The sequence below is a fragment of the Gymnodraco acuticeps genome, unplaced genomic scaffold (genome assembly GCF_902827175.1).
Source record: "Gymnodraco acuticeps unplaced genomic scaffold, fGymAcu1.1, whole genome shotgun sequence".
Lineage (NCBI taxonomy): Eukaryota > Metazoa > Chordata > Actinopteri > Perciformes > Bathydraconidae > Gymnodraco > Gymnodraco acuticeps.
This window is the reverse complement of record NW_022989961.1, coordinates 411,932-428,582: the sequence shown is the minus strand read 5'-3', so window position 1 is coordinate 428,582 and position 16,651 is coordinate 411,932. Positions and strand designations below refer to the sequence as shown.

Below are 16,651 nucleotides of genomic sequence, written 5' to 3'. Positions count from 1 at the left end.
ATGTTTCCAGAAATACCTTTCTTTCTAAAGTAACTATTGGCTAACGCAGACATCCATCTGCACTGGCTTTAGATAGTCGATTAGGGTCAATAGAGTGGCGAAGTCTCTCCTTTTCCGGGGGACCTCCATGGGACCTTATTTCGGAAAAATCATGTATTGAAGTCAATGGAGAGAGAAAGATTATCTTTCGATCCCGTTTGAATTGTGCCACGAATTACACATATGATGTTTGTCAATTTAAAAGATCATTTTACAAGTCACAAAAATAAAAATGTGTCGTAAAAATGTGAAGTAACACATTTGTTTGTGTGAAACCGCTCAATAGCCGCTTTCACACCAAGTACTTTGCCGTACTTAATGCCGGCACTTATACCTCATTCACACCAACGCAACTCCGGTTCAAGCTCCGTGCTAGAGCTTTTCAGGTTCAGAACCGGTTCTTCGGTTTAGCTCCGGCTCTTTTCACACTGCCCAGAGTCCGACTGGTGCTGCGTCATTGCGTCATCGTTTGCGTCATGACGTAACCGTTTGCGTGCTTGCTTCATAAAGCCAAACCGCGCGGAAACCCCTCACAGCTGACACCGACAACAACAACAATAATGGCCGATTGTGCTCCAGCTTCCTCAGTACCTCTTCGGAAGACCAGATTCCCAGTAGGTAGCTGGTCTCTTCAGTGGACCACTGCTGCTTGTTAAGTTTCTCCATCGTTGTGTACAAACTGGATAAAATGCCGGCGTTTTGTTGTTGTTCAAGAGTTGATCTGCCCCTGCCCCCGCCTCGACGTAAGCGTGACGTATGTGGTGCTTTTGTTCTGGCCGGACAATTTTTTGGTGCTCGAAGTGAACCGGATTCCGGAGCTAAGAGGCTGCTCCGCTGCGGTGTGAACAGGAAAACCCGGTGCTTTTCAAGCTCCAGCTCCGAACCGGCCCTGAAACACCGTTGGTGTGAATGAGGTATGAGTGCCCTGGCACTTATTACCCCAGGGCACTAAGTACCAATCGCGTTCACACCGGAGTACTTTTCCCTGAGGGAAGATTACGCAAATGAGCCGCTGACGTCACTTCGTCTTCTTCTGCTTTGGGTTTACTGGCAGGCCGCAAACAACTATACGGCGTATATTGCCCATGGATGTATAACCGAAGTCTCCGGCCGGAAGTCCCCGGAGTTGGGGACTTCTGAGTAAATCGTCAGAACGCCGACACCTCCTCATCTCCACCGCTCCCATGTTTTTTTTTGTGTTGCCATAAGTTATTTTCTCTCCGTTGGTGCGCGGGGCTAATGCTAATAATGCTAATGCCAGCAAATACAATGGCTGCTTAAAAAAACTTTTCAGAGTTTTACAGGGCGTGGTTTGCAATTCGCCCAGCCAATTGAAATTGGTACTTTTTTGGCACTAAAAATGGGGGTAAAAGTTCCCGGCACTCTTTTTGGTGTGAACGCGACACTAGGGGTACTAACGGAACTAAACGGGAAAAGTACGATGGAAAAGTATGGGGTAAAAGTACTCCGGTGTGAACGCGCCTAATGAACACATCTCCCGTCTCGCACCACACACCAAGATGGCCGTCACATTAGCACATTTCACTTCTTTCTTTCAGAATGAGGCGAAAAGTATTAAAAGAGGTGAAAATCACTACAAGTCTGGGCATGTTGACAGCTGTACATACACAAAAGGGGAGTTAGTCGGTTCCGTAAGAGCCAGCATGCGGGACCGGGATTCTGGGATTTGTAGTCTTTCTAGTTGCGTATTTTTCATAATCTTATATTTCAACAGTTTTACTTTTTTGACATGGAAATGATTTGTTAAGATTGACAAACATCATATGTGTAATTCGTGGCACAATTCAAACGGGATCGAAAGATAATCTTTCTCTCCCCATTGACTTCAATACATAATTTTTCCGAAATAAGGTCCCATGTGTCGGAAGTAGATGGGCGGGACTTCGCCTCTCTATAGAATATATAAACCAAGAAAAGAGGGCTTAAAATGTTTTATAAAGACGCTGTGCTCAAAGGCAACAACAAAAAACCCTTTAAATGTAATATAATCACAGTTAATTTGAGCTATCCTGCTTCCCCTAACCCTCCAGAAAATTGTTAGAAAATATAATGAAGGCCGGGGTCAGACTTCCTTGAAACCAGGTCCCAGTGAGATAGAGTCCGACACACACTCATGGCAAATAATACGGTCATTAATACAATATGACTTCCTGATATTGCGCTTTAATTGAAAATAGCCACATTTCTTTGTCTGGATCAAAGGAGAACAAGTTGAAAGTTATTACTGTCAGGCTATGGGTAATGGCCTCTTAGTATTCTCCCAAAGTCCACATAAATAGAACAGTTGACTTCAGACGTAGATATGGGCAAAAATTGATACATTTTAAGAATATAAACCTGAATGAGGTAAGGAGATATGATTATGTCCATCATTTTAGTTGCAGCTTAATCTGTTACAGTAACTTAACAGCACAGTAAAAGTCCCAGAAATAAAATATGTATGTCCAATATAAGACCCAACATAAATAAATGTATTTATCATGCTAATTATATGACTTATTTATTTTATTTTACATGGTTCACTACTGAGAAATAAAAGTATATACCGATATTTAAATGAGTGCTTTGCATTGGCTGGTCCACTTAGTGACGTCTTTTGTAGTTTGTTTGAATAAATCCCGATGGGACCTTAAAAAAGGAGCAAGGCAAGTTTATTTATATAGCACCTTTCAACACAAGGCAATTCAAAGTGCTTTACAAAAATGAAAGACATTAAAAGCATTAAGAAACATATTATAAAATGATATCTAGAAACACAAGCAAAGATAAAAAGCTAAGATGATAGAAGTTACAGTGCAGTTTAAGATATGAATATATCAATTAAAAGCAGCGGCAAAAAGAAAAGTCTTCAGCCTGGATTAGCTTTTCTTATTTTGCATTGTACATGTATAATGACAATAAATGTTTCTAATCTAATACATCCTAATATTAAGTCATTTTAAATCACAGTATATTACAATAGAAAGAAATGGGGAAATAGCAGTCCATATTTCTTTCTTTATTAGGACCCCCATTAGCACTAGCATTAGCATTGGCTGTTCATATTGGGGTTCACATACATAGTCAAACATAAGCAAATCAACATCTCATTAAATGAACAATCACGTGAAAATAAAAAAGAACATCCTTTTGAACATCAATAAGAAAAACACAAAAAGAACAAAATTATCTATAGTTATATTGTCTATAAATAAAGTTTAAAATTGGCCCAGAAAGGTGACTCATCATATTTCAAACTGCTTTTAGAAGTCCCGCTATCTTTAGAGAAATATTTGAGAAACGCTCTTTCCTCCCTCCTCGGAGCCCGTTCATTAACTTTGCTTCTCATCTGACCTCTGACCTTTTAACCCAGACTGCTGGGACAGCGACGACTCCCCTCCCCCTCTCCCTGCGAGAACCCCTGAGTCCTTCCTGCTGGCCACAGGTGCGTTTGCATTGGTCGAGATCCACAGGTGTGTTTCCAGGGCGGGGGGGTCCCCTCCTGGATCTGGTGATTTAATGGCTGGTCAAAGAAGGTGGATGGACCAATGAACATGAGACAAACTAATGACTTTGTGGTGTGAGTGAAACATCAGCAGAGGATGTTTAATACAGTTGGAAAAGTAGGAATATGATTTTATATTCCCATTCTATCTGCTTTTCTTATCTGGTACAGCGATTGAGCAAGCTCTCTGTAATGCTGCCTTCTAACGGACAGATGGACACACATGTTATGTCCTTTTTTTGTATTCCTCCATGTTGCCTTCTGCTGTTTGATTTGTTCCTGTGTAGTACTCTGAGAGTATGCATAAGAGCGCATGAGAGGAAATGGTTTCATTTATTTGGTGAGAGGCTGTGAGAGTGTTACACCACTAGGGGGCAGCATTGGCAGTAGTTCAGACCTGTAGTGACTTGGCGAGAGAATATAATCAGTCCTAAACTACAAACAGGAAACCAAGTATGCTTCATTTTTTGTGAGTGTGTGCTGTTAAACACTTATCTCCCACAATGCAATGCTCACGGCAGGGGAACAAATTGTGGCAACTATACAAACATTTGTACCTGTTTTGTCATTGCTAGTGACAACCAATGACTTTTTGTATAATTTCCTGTTACAATGATCAACAGCTTATTGGGATCATAAAGCATTGGACAGAATCATTCCTATTATATATATATATATATATATATATATATATATAGTTATGTTGTTTAAAGCATCTGCTCCAAGTGAACACTACCTATTTGGGTATTTTTGAATCAATAAACTGCAATAAGATATATAAATAAATGTGTTCAGTTTATGATAAAGGAAAAGATCTGATCTGAGGGTTTGAATGTGTAGGAATGTGTGTCGAAGTGTGTCATTTTTTATCCGTTGTCTCTTGTTAACATCCCTCCTTCTCCCCCCCCTCCCCCCCTGTCAGACCCTCTGGAAGTGAAGTCGTCAGCCTCGGCAGAGTGGAGCGGTTCAAATAAAGGTACGAACACACGTCTGTTTGTCCTGAGGGTTGTTCAGCACTCGGAGGATTTATTCAGAGCCGCAGACAGAGCTTCAGTGTTTTACAAATGACCGTGCAGACGATAGGACTGACAGCTGAGAGCAGACACAACGAGACAGAGAGAGATACAGGGGGACGGGGGGGGGAGAAGCAGTGAAATGCAAAATGTGCGGGTGCTGATGAGGTTGTGTGAGGATGGTTACTGCCAATTTAATGTTAGTCGTTTCAGCGAAGGGAAATGACTGTTGGACTCTTGTTATCATGATCATTTACTAGCAATGAATATAACTGAACATTTCTAAAGATTATAGGCTTCTCATTCTAATATCTGCCCTTTAAATGTCAAGAAGAAGTTTCCTGTCAGAGCAAATGTGTTATCAGTGTGAAAAAGTTCATATTCTCTACATGTGCTGATTTGGAGCTGAAGGTGTGGTGCTGCTCCTGTGAGGCCCTACGTGTGTGAAATCATCCATCATAACATACAGAGATATCAAACCTAATTATTCTATTAACTGTGTGAAGACAACTAGTTTGATCTAGCTTTCAGTGATTCCAGTACAAACTACTTCAACCTTATTCGTCACAATAACATAGAAATAATAATATGTTTGTAATTATTATAACAAATTCAGGTGTCTCTCAGTAAAACCGATGCAGTGTAAATGTGTCTTAAACCACTCAAACTATTAGACAACACACCCGCAAGTGATACTTCACTTACAGATACAGATCAATTGATTATTATAATTTCTTTACCAATTATTTACAATACGTTTCTTGCATGCCTCCATGGCGAGTTTTAGAATAGGGGTCAGCAGAACTATCAAAACATCCTCTTCCAAAAACATTAGTATTTATAACAAATCTTCATAAAGACTACTGTCATGGAAGAGTATAAGAAGAGTTTATAGAATAGTTCAATTATGGTTAAAGCTGCACCTATTTACCCCAATTCATCAGGATTGGATTGACCAATGAGGCATGGCGAGCAAAAAAAGGTTTCTGAAATGACCAAGGGTTACTAATTAATGTACAAATGATCTTTTTTATGCCTGAAATATTCCTTTCAAAATCATCTGATGTCCACACAGCGCCTCCACCCATTCATCTGTGTGTGTGTGTGTGTGTGCAGATGTGTCAGAGTGTGTTAAGAAGACGTCTCTAGCTGACCCCACGTCTACTGGCACCACGGCAACAGACAGCAAGGCAGAGCTGGGTGGGTAAGTCTGCTGTCTCTCAGTCACTGGTCAGCTTTCTACTACTAACACAGTTTATCAAAATGACATCATGTGTTCTATGTGTGTGGCATTGCTTTTGCTGATGGTAAACGTAGCTCTGGGCAGCATGTGCAGAAAACACAAGAGGGAAGACACTTTCTGTTTTGTCTCCGTTAAAAGCAAACCCTCATTTATTTTCCATCTTCTCTCAGGGTTCGGTAACCGCTGCATTCAGCCCAAAGGCCCTCGGGAACCCCCCCTGGAGTGGACATAATGGAACGACCCATCCCCCCGTCCACGTACAGTGTCCTCCCCCGTCAGGAGATGGACTCTACCGATCTCACCTGGCTGGTCCAAAACCCTAGTTAATAGATGCTACAGACAGACGGCACACTTTACATAGAAACACCTTCTGTGTGTCTCTGTGCGCCTCCTCATCTTCTTCTTCTTCTTCTTCCTCTTCCTCTTCCTCTTCCTCCTCCTCCTCCTCCTCCTCCTCCTCCTCCTCCTCCTCCTCCTCCTCCTCCTCCTCCTCCTCCTCCTCCTCCTCCTCCTCCTCCTCCTCCTCCTCAGTCCTTCCTCAAAGTGCCACTGTGCAAAGCAGAAGAACACTCACTGGTCAAGTGTCCACGTTTTCCTGCTCAGCTTGCTGATGTTAGAAGTGTTCCCCGCTCTAGATGCTGACTTGAGATCTGTCTTGTTATTCTCCTGTTCATGGTTAAAGAACAACTCCTGTTTTCCCCTGTTTTTGGTGAATTGAGAATAGATTTTTTAAAGCGTCTTGTTGTGTCCCTCGCTTCGATTGCATCATAAGAAATGTGCGGGGCTAAATAAAGAGGGATGTAAGTGTTATCCTAACATGTGAAATGGAACATTTCTTTCACGCCAAATGAGGGGAAAAGTATCTAGTGGGAGCTGACTCTGAGGTTGAACTGAACTCCCTGAAGGGTCTGCTTCCTCCTACTGAATGAACAACAATCTTCAAAGCGAACCGAGATAATCTGTTACCCAAAATGCAACCTTTTCTGTTGGGTATGCACAGGTTGCCGGGGTTCTCTCGCTCTCTCTCCCACTTTCTGTGTGCTGGTGCTACATTATAAAAGATAATCAGCATAGAAACAGAGCACCCCCCCCCCCCCATCAGGGTTTCTGGGTGGGTTTATTCCTGTGTTAGCTGCAGTATCTGACCTCCCTTTCCCCCCAGAGTCATAGGTTGATGTAGTTTGGTCATTGCAGTTATCAGTAACAGCCGAATTAAAGGAATTGTTCTTAATTTTTGGGGAAAATAAAACCTTTTTACTGATGCAAAGTTTACACCATTATTTGTCTGCATTTGTACACAGAGGCTGTTAGCTTAGCTTAGCATAAAGACTAGACACCCGAAAATGCGTTTTCCCCTTCTAGCCTGGCAAGCTTTTTATCCAGCGTTTATGCAAGCTACGCTAACCAGCTGCTAGCTGTAGCTTGAGATATGAGAGTGGAATCAAACTTCTCCTCTAACAGTTGAAGTTTCCAAATTGCCGAACTGTTCCTTTAAATCTCTGCTTACTCTGTATTTGTCATGTGGCGATGGAAAACAAATCTTAACTCTTAAATACTGACAATAAAAGTAGTTCTGTAACAAGTGATCCGTTACATGTCTACGCTTGAAATGAGAAAACCAAAGAGTGATGCCCCCTTCTCAAATAATTCACAATAAAAAAGCAAAGACTAGTTAGTATGAAAAACACCGACATGTATCCTACAATATTTAACACTAAATCCGGCCCAATAACTCTGCTTTCTCCAGTCACTAAGGAGTCAACGTGACCTGAAATCGATCAGTAATGACCGAACTGCTCAGCTGTGTGACTCTGTCCTCACTGCTGGGACGTGAGCCTGCCTTAGTCTGCCTCTCAGAGACAGTCCTTCCCCCTTTGGCTTCTCTATAAACTTCATTTCCTGGGACACAATTCACTGTTTTTCCCCCTCAGCACTGTCTTGTTTTTCTGCTGTTAAATTGTTTGATCTCATTCTCCTTCTAATATTGGGTGGTCAAAGGTTTTATTTGATTTTAGCAGCCATATTACTTCCAGTAAACCTCAGTGTTTCAGAGTACACATCACCCGTTGCTCTTATGGGACTTGACAGATTCATGTAAAGTCTGATTTCCCATAGCAAACTCTTACAGACTTGAATGTTTTTTCAAATAAAAAAATCGTACCTGCTTCGATATGTGTGAGACAATGATAGGGACCCAGGACTACTGCTTACTGTTCTCTGCTAACTCCATTAGCTCCCATAACTATACATGATATGCATTGTTTTATAAAGGAAACTGTACAGGGCAGTTTAGGTATATAATATTTCAGATTTGTTTGTTATCTCTTAAATATTCTTATTAACAGAAGATGTAAAAAAGTCAGTGCATGATGATGATGATGATGATGATGATAATGATGATGATGATGATGATGATGATGATGATGATGATGATGATGATTCCTCCCCTACAGTGTTTCCCTTCAGACTGTAAATTATTCTGCTGCCCATGTTGTTTATTTTTGCTCCTGGCAAATATTTCAGGGTTGTTTTTATTTGTACTGTTGAAGTTACATGCTTAAAAATATGTTTGGTTTTAGATGGTTGGCAGAGGAAAAGCATTGCCTGCCAGTCAGCCAGCCCCCCCCCCCCCCCCCCCCCCCCCCCTCCCCCTCAAACAGCTACAACGGGCTTCGATTAAGATTGTAATAATAATATTAATGATGATAATAATAATAGCGGTTGTTTTTTGTAAATGGTATTTTAAAAGTTATTTTTGTATACGCGGTTGTTTGTTGTCCACTGCTCCCTCTCCTCTCTTCTCACACTCCCCTCCTTCTTTTTTACCCATTTCTTTTATCTCTCTCAGCTCTTTGAATGTAGAACATGCATCAGAGATGGATCTCTCACTCTGAACAAGGAGCAGCTCATTATTTTTCTTTCATACTTCCCCTGCTGTGTTCTCGCCTTTATTCCCCTCCCACCCTCGGTTCTGCCTTTTTTTACATTTTTAAAAGGATGTCTTTTTCAACACGCCAGAAGATCAGTTAATTGAAGTAATGCGACTTGCTTTCAGTGGTTCAAAGTGCCAGCAAGCTGAATTATGACGTGTTGAGAAAGAAAACCTTTTAAAACCACTTTGTTTGTCCACATTTCTCTCTTTTATCCTCCCACCTGACCCCGTCACATGCACATTATCTCAGAAAAGAGCCCACCTGTGCCTTTAAGAGAGAGCCCGCCCTCCCCTTCTCCTCCAATCATCATTAGCGCCGTGAGTGTGAGCGATTTGATTCGCTGCTGCTTGCTCATCGCCTCTTGTGGGACTCTGTTCAGCCCCACCGAGCCCCACACACACTTCGTGACCCTCCTTACACACACAAACACACACAGCCCCAACATGTTTGTATGTTGCAGAAATCAATCAGTAAAGCTGACCATTAAGTGAAGACACGCCTCTTTGGTTTTATTTGTGAGATGATGTAACAAAAAATGTGTTGTGTGAGTGGAAATACAGACAGCTTTTATTTACAAGTTTATAAAGCACATTTCAGCAACAAGGTAATAGGAAGTGCTATACACAAACAATTCAATAGTTAGAATACAGTTAAAAGCAATCAATAGAAATAATAAACTAATATAGCAGCAAACACAAGTTAATTTTGACTAGAATTTAAATATTGTTATTGTATTTATTTAGCTAGTAGTTTTGCATGTGTGTGTGTGTGTGTGTGTGTGTGTGTGTGTGTGTGTGTGTGTGTGTGTGTGTGTGTGTAAAAAAGGGCTTTCACAGCATGAAATCCTCTATCAAAGCTGGAAATTCTGCAGAGACAAATGTATACACACACACCCACAGTGATGCACTGATGAATTAGTCCCAGCAGGTGTTAAAAACACAGGCGCTAACTGTCTTACACAGAGACACTGTAGACTGCATATTTCTATTCACTTTAAACACAGAGAGGCACAGCGGGTAGGAAGATACTGGGATTATTTACTTCTGCTCACAGGCTCATTTGAGATTAATTATACAGTTAATTACCATACAATATTTAAGGTATAGGTGCGCAGAGCAGGTTTGTGTCTGTCCTCTCACGCGTTACAGCAATGACATCTTCAAAAGACTTGTTGGGGTCCTACAATGCACATGTTCATATCAGTATGTAGTAATAATAATACATGGGACTTTTATCGCGCTTTTCATGAAACTCAAAGACGCTTTGACAGAGAATTAAGAGGAGAAAAAAAGACAAGAAAAACAAAAAAAGAATAAAAAAATAGATAACAAAGAAATACAAAAAGAGATAAACAGAACAGAAAATAGGGGGGAGGGGGATGGTCCGTGGTTGAATGCAGTGTTGAACAGGTGGGTTTTGAATGCTGTGAGGGAGGAAGAATCTCTGATGGATTGGGGTAGTGAGTTCCAGAGGGTGGGTGCAGCAACAGAGAAGGCTCTGTCACCCCAGGACTTGAGGTTGGTCCGGGTGGAGAGGGACAGGAGGTTGGCAGCAGCAGAGTGGAGGGAGCGAGTGGGAGTGTGTCTGTGGAGGAGGTCAGTCAGGTAGGATGGGGCCAGGTTATGGAGGGCTTTGTATGTCATCAGGAGGATCTTGTACTGAATTCTCTGGGGATGGGGAGCCAGTGGAGCTTGATGAGGATGGGTGTAATGTGTTCACGGTAGTGTCTCTACTGGGACATGTCTCCATGCTGTCCACAAAGCTCTTTATTTTTCTCATACTGCAGCACCTCTTTTCACCCTCTGTCTGAAACCAGAGCCCAGTCTGCTCTGATTGGTTAGCTGGCCGGCTCTGTTGTGATTGGTCAACCGCTTATAGATGTCCCATCCCTTAGAGCTAGCCAATAGAAGTGTGAGTGTTACATAGTGATGTCACTATGTTCAGGAATTATAAAGGAGTCAAATTAAGTCATTTTAGGCAGGATGTATATCAATGCATACAAGATATACACGTCCTAGAAAGATCACTTGATGGAAGCATCCAACATGTTTCAAATCTAGAAAAATACAGCACAGAACTAATACAGCTAAAGACAATTAAATACTTTTTATTCTACATTATAAGGCAGGATCCATCCATGAATTCCACAGGCCTAACACCACTCCTGCTAACTTTCTCTCCTTTACTTTACCACTTTTTTGTGACTTACACACCTGATCGATGTGTTGAATACACACACATGACACACGCACACACACACACACACACACACACACACACACACACACACACACACACACACACACACACACACACACACACACACACACACACACACACACACACACACACACACACACACACACACACACACACACACACACACACACACACACCTTTCCCTATCTGCCTGTTGTATGCATTAAGCCAGATTGCCATCTGAACTGGGTCACCTCAGTTTCCCCATGGAGCAGTTTAACATGTTGTGTAATTACTTATAAATATAGCCGTTCAGTGTGTGAGCAGGAGCAGCAGGCTGCACCATCTGAAGGAACTGACAAGTGTGTCAGCTCTGTTTTGAAACCTAGAATAAACATGATATTGCATCCTATTTTTAGGTACATGAGTCATATACAGTAGATGCTGAAAAAGGGAACGTTATTCCTTAGAATATTTTCATTTTATCAAACACACATATCACCAACACCAAAGTTCTCTACAGGCACTTTCAGTCAGTTGTGACGAATATGTAAAAACAAACTAAATCCAAATAATAATTTAGTAATTGCAAATTAATAAACTGAATATAATCTTATGTATTATACATTTCTGAGTAAACCATGACTTGTTTGCCTAATGATCTAAATATGTATTACAAATACTTGGTTGGTAAATAATGCTTACAATATAATATTAATCACAAGTGTTATTTTAATGTTTTTTTATTATGTAACCTTTATTTTAGAAGAAGGTCCCACCAAAGATATATTACACCATAGAGTGGTCAAGATAGCTTACTACACAATTATAACATAAACAACATGACGTACAAAACTTCCCAATAATTGCGAAGAACAGCTGTTTCATTTCATGCCTCCTTTAACACATTTGTTATGATTCCCTTAAATTCATCAGTGGATATAACAGTTTACTCCAGATATTTAAAGACATTAAAGCAAGCACTTGGAGGAGTGTAGTTGGTAGCTACCAGAGGAAGTTATATTTCTCATAATGCTTGTTGGTGTTGATGTTCACTTTAATTGAGGTCTTGCCGCTGATTATTTTTCAGAGAACACATTAGAGGTAAGCTCCGCCTTTAGTTTTTCCCTCTCTGTCTGTCAGTCAAGATTAGTCCCGCCCCTCGCTGACCACCTGTCCATCAAACTCTGCCCCGCCCCTTCACTGCCTGCCTGCACGTCGCGCAACAAAAAAACAGCAGCAGCGGCGGCCGTTGGGGAAGAGAGTAAATAGAGAGAGAAGCCTCAAGATGGCTGACTCGCTGTGCTCCGCTTACCTCACCGGAGCTGCTACTGCGGTAGCCCCGGCGGTCGCCTCCGCCAAAAGCCCGCTGGTCAAGCCGACCGAGGCAAAGGGAGCCCCTGACAACCGCCTTCAGTCTTCCCGGGATTTCAATCCGCCGCTGCCCAAGAAGGTCCGACTGGAGGAGAGGAGCGTTAAACCCAAGAAACTCAGCCGGGAAGCAGGAGTGGGAGGCAACGGCAGAGAGAAACTCCAGCAGCCCAATAAGCAGCAGATTTATGGGGCGGGCTTGTGGAGCTTCAGCCCGGTTAAGACGAGTAGCAACAACCCTTCGGTGCCTGCTACCAGTGGGCACCAGCCACCGACAAACACGCAGAAAGTCTTTAAACAGAGCGACTTCTTCCTCCACAAAGCGCCTTCCTCCTCCAAACACAAAAACCCCAGTAAAGATAAACAGCGGGAGAAGGGGGCAGGAGGCGGAGAGGAGAAGAAGAGAACTAAAGTACTGGTGACCTCCGGACCCGGGGATAATGTTAATAACAACAACGAAATCAGCACAATTAACACCACTTCTGCAGTGAAACGAGAAAATGGGGAGGTCATGTTGGCACCCAAAGGTAGGCCAGCAGTGTATTTTATTTTAATTATATTTGAAAGGAATTCATAAGTTGTGGTTATTATATGTAGGGTTGATCTGTGGTGCTTTGTAGTTACTTGGCTCATCGTAGAATCATCCACTTGGGGCATGAACATGTGGCTCTGAGAGTGCGGTTGTCTGCCTCATAATTTGTCCCGTTTTTGGATAAGCTACCGCTTAAAGAGCGCTCCTAAATGTTGTCTATGGACCCGTAACATTCTCAACGGTTTCCCTAAATTATAAATGCATATTATAAAACAGGTTTACATGGAGTTGGGCGTGTATAAAGCCCAGTTTAGTCGGTGTTTCTGCGGGACATGGCTGCCAGCTCTCGTCGCTTGTTCACCCGCTCGTGAACCTTCGAGCTCCACAACAGCGTTCCAGGGCAGTAGTCGCAAGACCGGGATGTTCGCAACCAGCTGCTCTCGTGCTGCAGAGGAATTGTTACGTCATATATTGTCGAAAAATATGTATACTGTTTTATTACTATGGTAATGTAAGCTGTTATAAACGGCGTACAAAAACTATAATCCGTCATGTCAGCGTAACAATTAAGTAAATTGTTATTCTGTAATATCAATGCGCTTATATATTTGTATTACCTAAGGAGTAGTGTGTGTGCACTAAACTGCACGCTGCTGTCATAACAATATGACAGTCGCCCGCCATTATGGGGTAAGTGTTGTTTTGGTAGAGCACCACGCCCCCCTCGCTAACCTCAGGCTGGAAGCACAGCTCCTCGCTTGTTGTTGCTGTCGAGTGAGGCTGTTACTCCATGTTCTACACGCAGATCATGGTGTAGGCTGTTCATTGATCCACACCTACATCAATTTGTTTTACAATTGAACAACCTTTATTAGTCATTACACTTGGATACGATTGACACTAGCAATTATCAATCAATCAATGTTTATTTATATAGCCCAATAACACAAATGTTACATTTGTCTCAGTGGACTTCACAGTGTGTACAGAATATCAGTATGACAATACGACACCCTCTGTCCTTAGACCCTCACATCGTACAAGGAAACACTTCCGGAGAAAACCCACAGTTTAAAGGGAACATGGGAGAAACCTCAGGGAGAGCAACAGAGGAGGGATCCCTCTCCCAGGACGGACAGACGTGCAATAGATGCCGTGTGTAAATTGAAAAGATAATACATTTGCATCATAGGTAGTCCAAATGTTTGGAAATGCATGTGTGTATAATAGGAAGATGAATCCACGAGGATGTCAACAATCCTGTGGGAGCCATCAGGGAAGTAGTATGATGAGTCAGGCAGGACCACAATTATGAGCTGTTACGTCAGAAGGAAAACAATATCAATATTTTAGCTCGGGTACAATTGTCAGTGAAATAGCCTAAATGGCAAGACAACAATAATCACAACACAATCAGTTGGTAACAAATTACAATATTATGATATCTTAAATACAATACCGCAAATTGTCCAACTACTTGTTTATTTTTAAATATATGTTTTGCTAAATATCTAGGCTATGTTTCTCTTTACATGATGAAATATGCTAATGACTGTCACAGCGCTGAAGCTACTACTTTATGTTTAATCACTGCCTGTGTTGGATGTGTGTGCACGCTTTATCTGCATTTCAGAACAGAGGGAGGCTGGGGTTGGTCTTCACATAGAACTGGAACAGAAATGGGATTTAAAAAAAAGAATGTAACTGTTAAATAAACAATGTTCTTAACTGAGTAAATACACCTTTATTTACCAATTATTACACAAAAAGTCAGTGTAGTTTTATTGAATGTATTGTGTTAATTCAACAACTTATATACATGCATGCTGGAACTATTTAATGAGGGGGAAAAATGATTGCATGAAAAACACAATCAGATTTTTGTGTAGTTTTAAGAGCATATAAGTAAACTGAACTTAATATGTAATCCATTATACTTGTTTGTTTGTGCCTTTTGTGTTCAATACACATGTTGGAAATAATCTCCTTATTGTTTTTTAATTAACAAGAAATATGCAACATCTGAAAGCAGCAGAAAGGAACAACTGAGTACATTTTAATATCTGTTTATTTATATATTTGTAATATCTATATTGTGATATTTAACATCGCATATTTTCCTCATTGTGCAGCCCTAAACCTGATCCAATGTGATCACAAGTAACCATAAATAAAAGCACCCACTGAGGTGCTCTTGAGCAAAGTCCTGAGCCTGTAATTGCTGTTGGGTTCTGCTCAATGGCCAGACTGTCATTATATTGAGTAGCTTCAAATGTGCAGATGAGGAAGTCTGAATATTGAGCAGAGTGTTGCTGGAAAATTAATCCTGAGCAAAATGTTTCAAAAGGATTAAAATGCTCCAGCTTCCTGTTAAAGCTGTTACAGTGTGTCAGTCCTTTTCCTTCTCTCTGTCACACAGCTGCTGTCAGCATAGACTTGAGGGGATTGCGAAAACACACAATTGAAATATTGTTTTTCTAATATGTTTTCACTTGTTGTTAGACAGACTGCTGTCCAACAGGAGGACATTTCCTGCTCTGAAGTTAATGATACTGCCACGACTCCTGGTTACATACATCTGGTCTAGACATTAGAGACACTGGAGTAAGTGCAGTGAACGAGGAATCATTACTGCATTAGGTCAGCTGATCTTGTGTGAAATAAATAATTGTTTAACTCTAATGGCGCATTTCCACTGCAGGGCCTCGCACGGCTTAGTACGGTATAGTTAGGCCGTGACGTCATCTTCAATGCGAAACACAAAACCAACATCAGCCATTAGCTGTTAGCCCTCAGAGCTCACAGCTCCTCATATCTGTTCAGAAACTAGACAAAAGTTAAACAAGTACAAACCACAGACTGCCTGTGTCATGGTGAATACAGTCGCTGGTTTATTTACGTCTATGTAGGCCGTTGTTGTCGGAACATATATTTCGTTAGCTTAGCCGATCTCCATTCAGAAAACACGCATTTTAAAAGGTGTTTCGCCTGCCGTCTGTCTGCAGACCTGTCAAAATATTAATTCATGGTTTTTACTAACCGGTATCAGTATGTTGTTACTTCGGCATCATTTAGAAACGTGTATTACAATTAATTCACGGTCAAATATGTTCATCTTGTTGTAGTTGTAGGCCCCTTGCCAGCGATTCTCTCTCTCTCTAGTGTAGCATACTCTGCCCGACTCAGCCCTGTTTGTTGGCCCCGATAGAACCACGATTTTGTCGGGCCAGAAAAAAGGTAAAAAAGTAGCCCCGGGCCGGAACTAGGCAGTGGAAACGCAACCAAAACGAGCACGACACGGCACGCTTAAACCGCGCTCCGCGCCATGGTGGAAATGCGCCACAAGACCTGTTGTTGACCTCCATTTACATGCAGTCGGATATTATAAGTAAAACCAGATGCAGCTCTAAAGATACTCTTACTCACAATTGGGTTTCATTCAGATCAATCATAACTGAATAAAAAGGCTGAACTAATGAAACTCTTCTGTCTGCCTGGCCACTGTAGATGTTTTGATGTGTCACATGTGCTATATAGATTAAAGCTGATGCAAACAGTTATATGGCTATTGGTGTGATGGGTCCTGTACTTTTGTAAATTGTAATATGCACTTTCATGAAGCTGATCTTTAAACACATCAACTTACAAACTAGTGAGTACCTGTGATGGCTATCAATTTCCTAATGATCTCCTAATGGCCTTTAGTCGACCTATCATGGGTATCTGCTTTTTTTTCCAATGCAAAATTGCTTTAACAACTAAACAATTATCTGTCTGTCGACTATGCATTGGAGCTCTGTTGGACATTATTCTGAC

At 41.5% G+C, this 16,651-nt stretch overlaps 2 protein-coding genes across 5 annotated transcripts in view; both read left to right on the top strand.

Annotated features, from left to right (window-relative positions):
- LOC117542861 (tyrosine-protein phosphatase non-receptor type 12-like) overlaps nt 1-9,225 on the top strand; it is a 64,409-nt gene extending 55,184 nt beyond the window's left edge. Inside the window, exons 16-19 of one of the 4 annotated variants that reach the window (XM_034210739.1) lie at nt 3,413-3,484; nt 4,467-4,520; nt 5,674-5,757; nt 5,971-9,225. In XM_034210739.1, coding sequence (XP_034066630.1) covers nt 3,413-3,484; nt 4,467-4,520; nt 5,674-5,757; nt 5,971-6,032 — 272 coding nt within the window. In that variant the 3' untranslated portion in view covers nt 6,033-9,225. Of the gene's footprint in view, nt 1-3,412; nt 3,485-4,466; nt 4,521-5,673; nt 5,762-5,970 lie in introns of all 4 variants that reach the window. The other 3 variants (XM_034210740.1, XM_034210741.1, XM_034210743.1) reach the window with 3 other exon arrangements.
- Nucleotides 9,226-12,114: 2,889 nt separating this feature from the next.
- Nucleotides 12,115-16,651, top strand: part of LOC117542862 (lysine-specific demethylase RSBN1L-like) — a 49,459-nt gene continuing 44,922 nt past the window's right edge. The window contains exon 1 of the mRNA XM_034210744.1: nt 12,115-12,830. Coding sequence (XP_034066635.1) covers nt 12,221-12,830 — 610 coding nt within the window. The 5' untranslated portion in view covers nt 12,115-12,220. The remainder of the gene's footprint in view (nt 12,831-16,651) is intronic.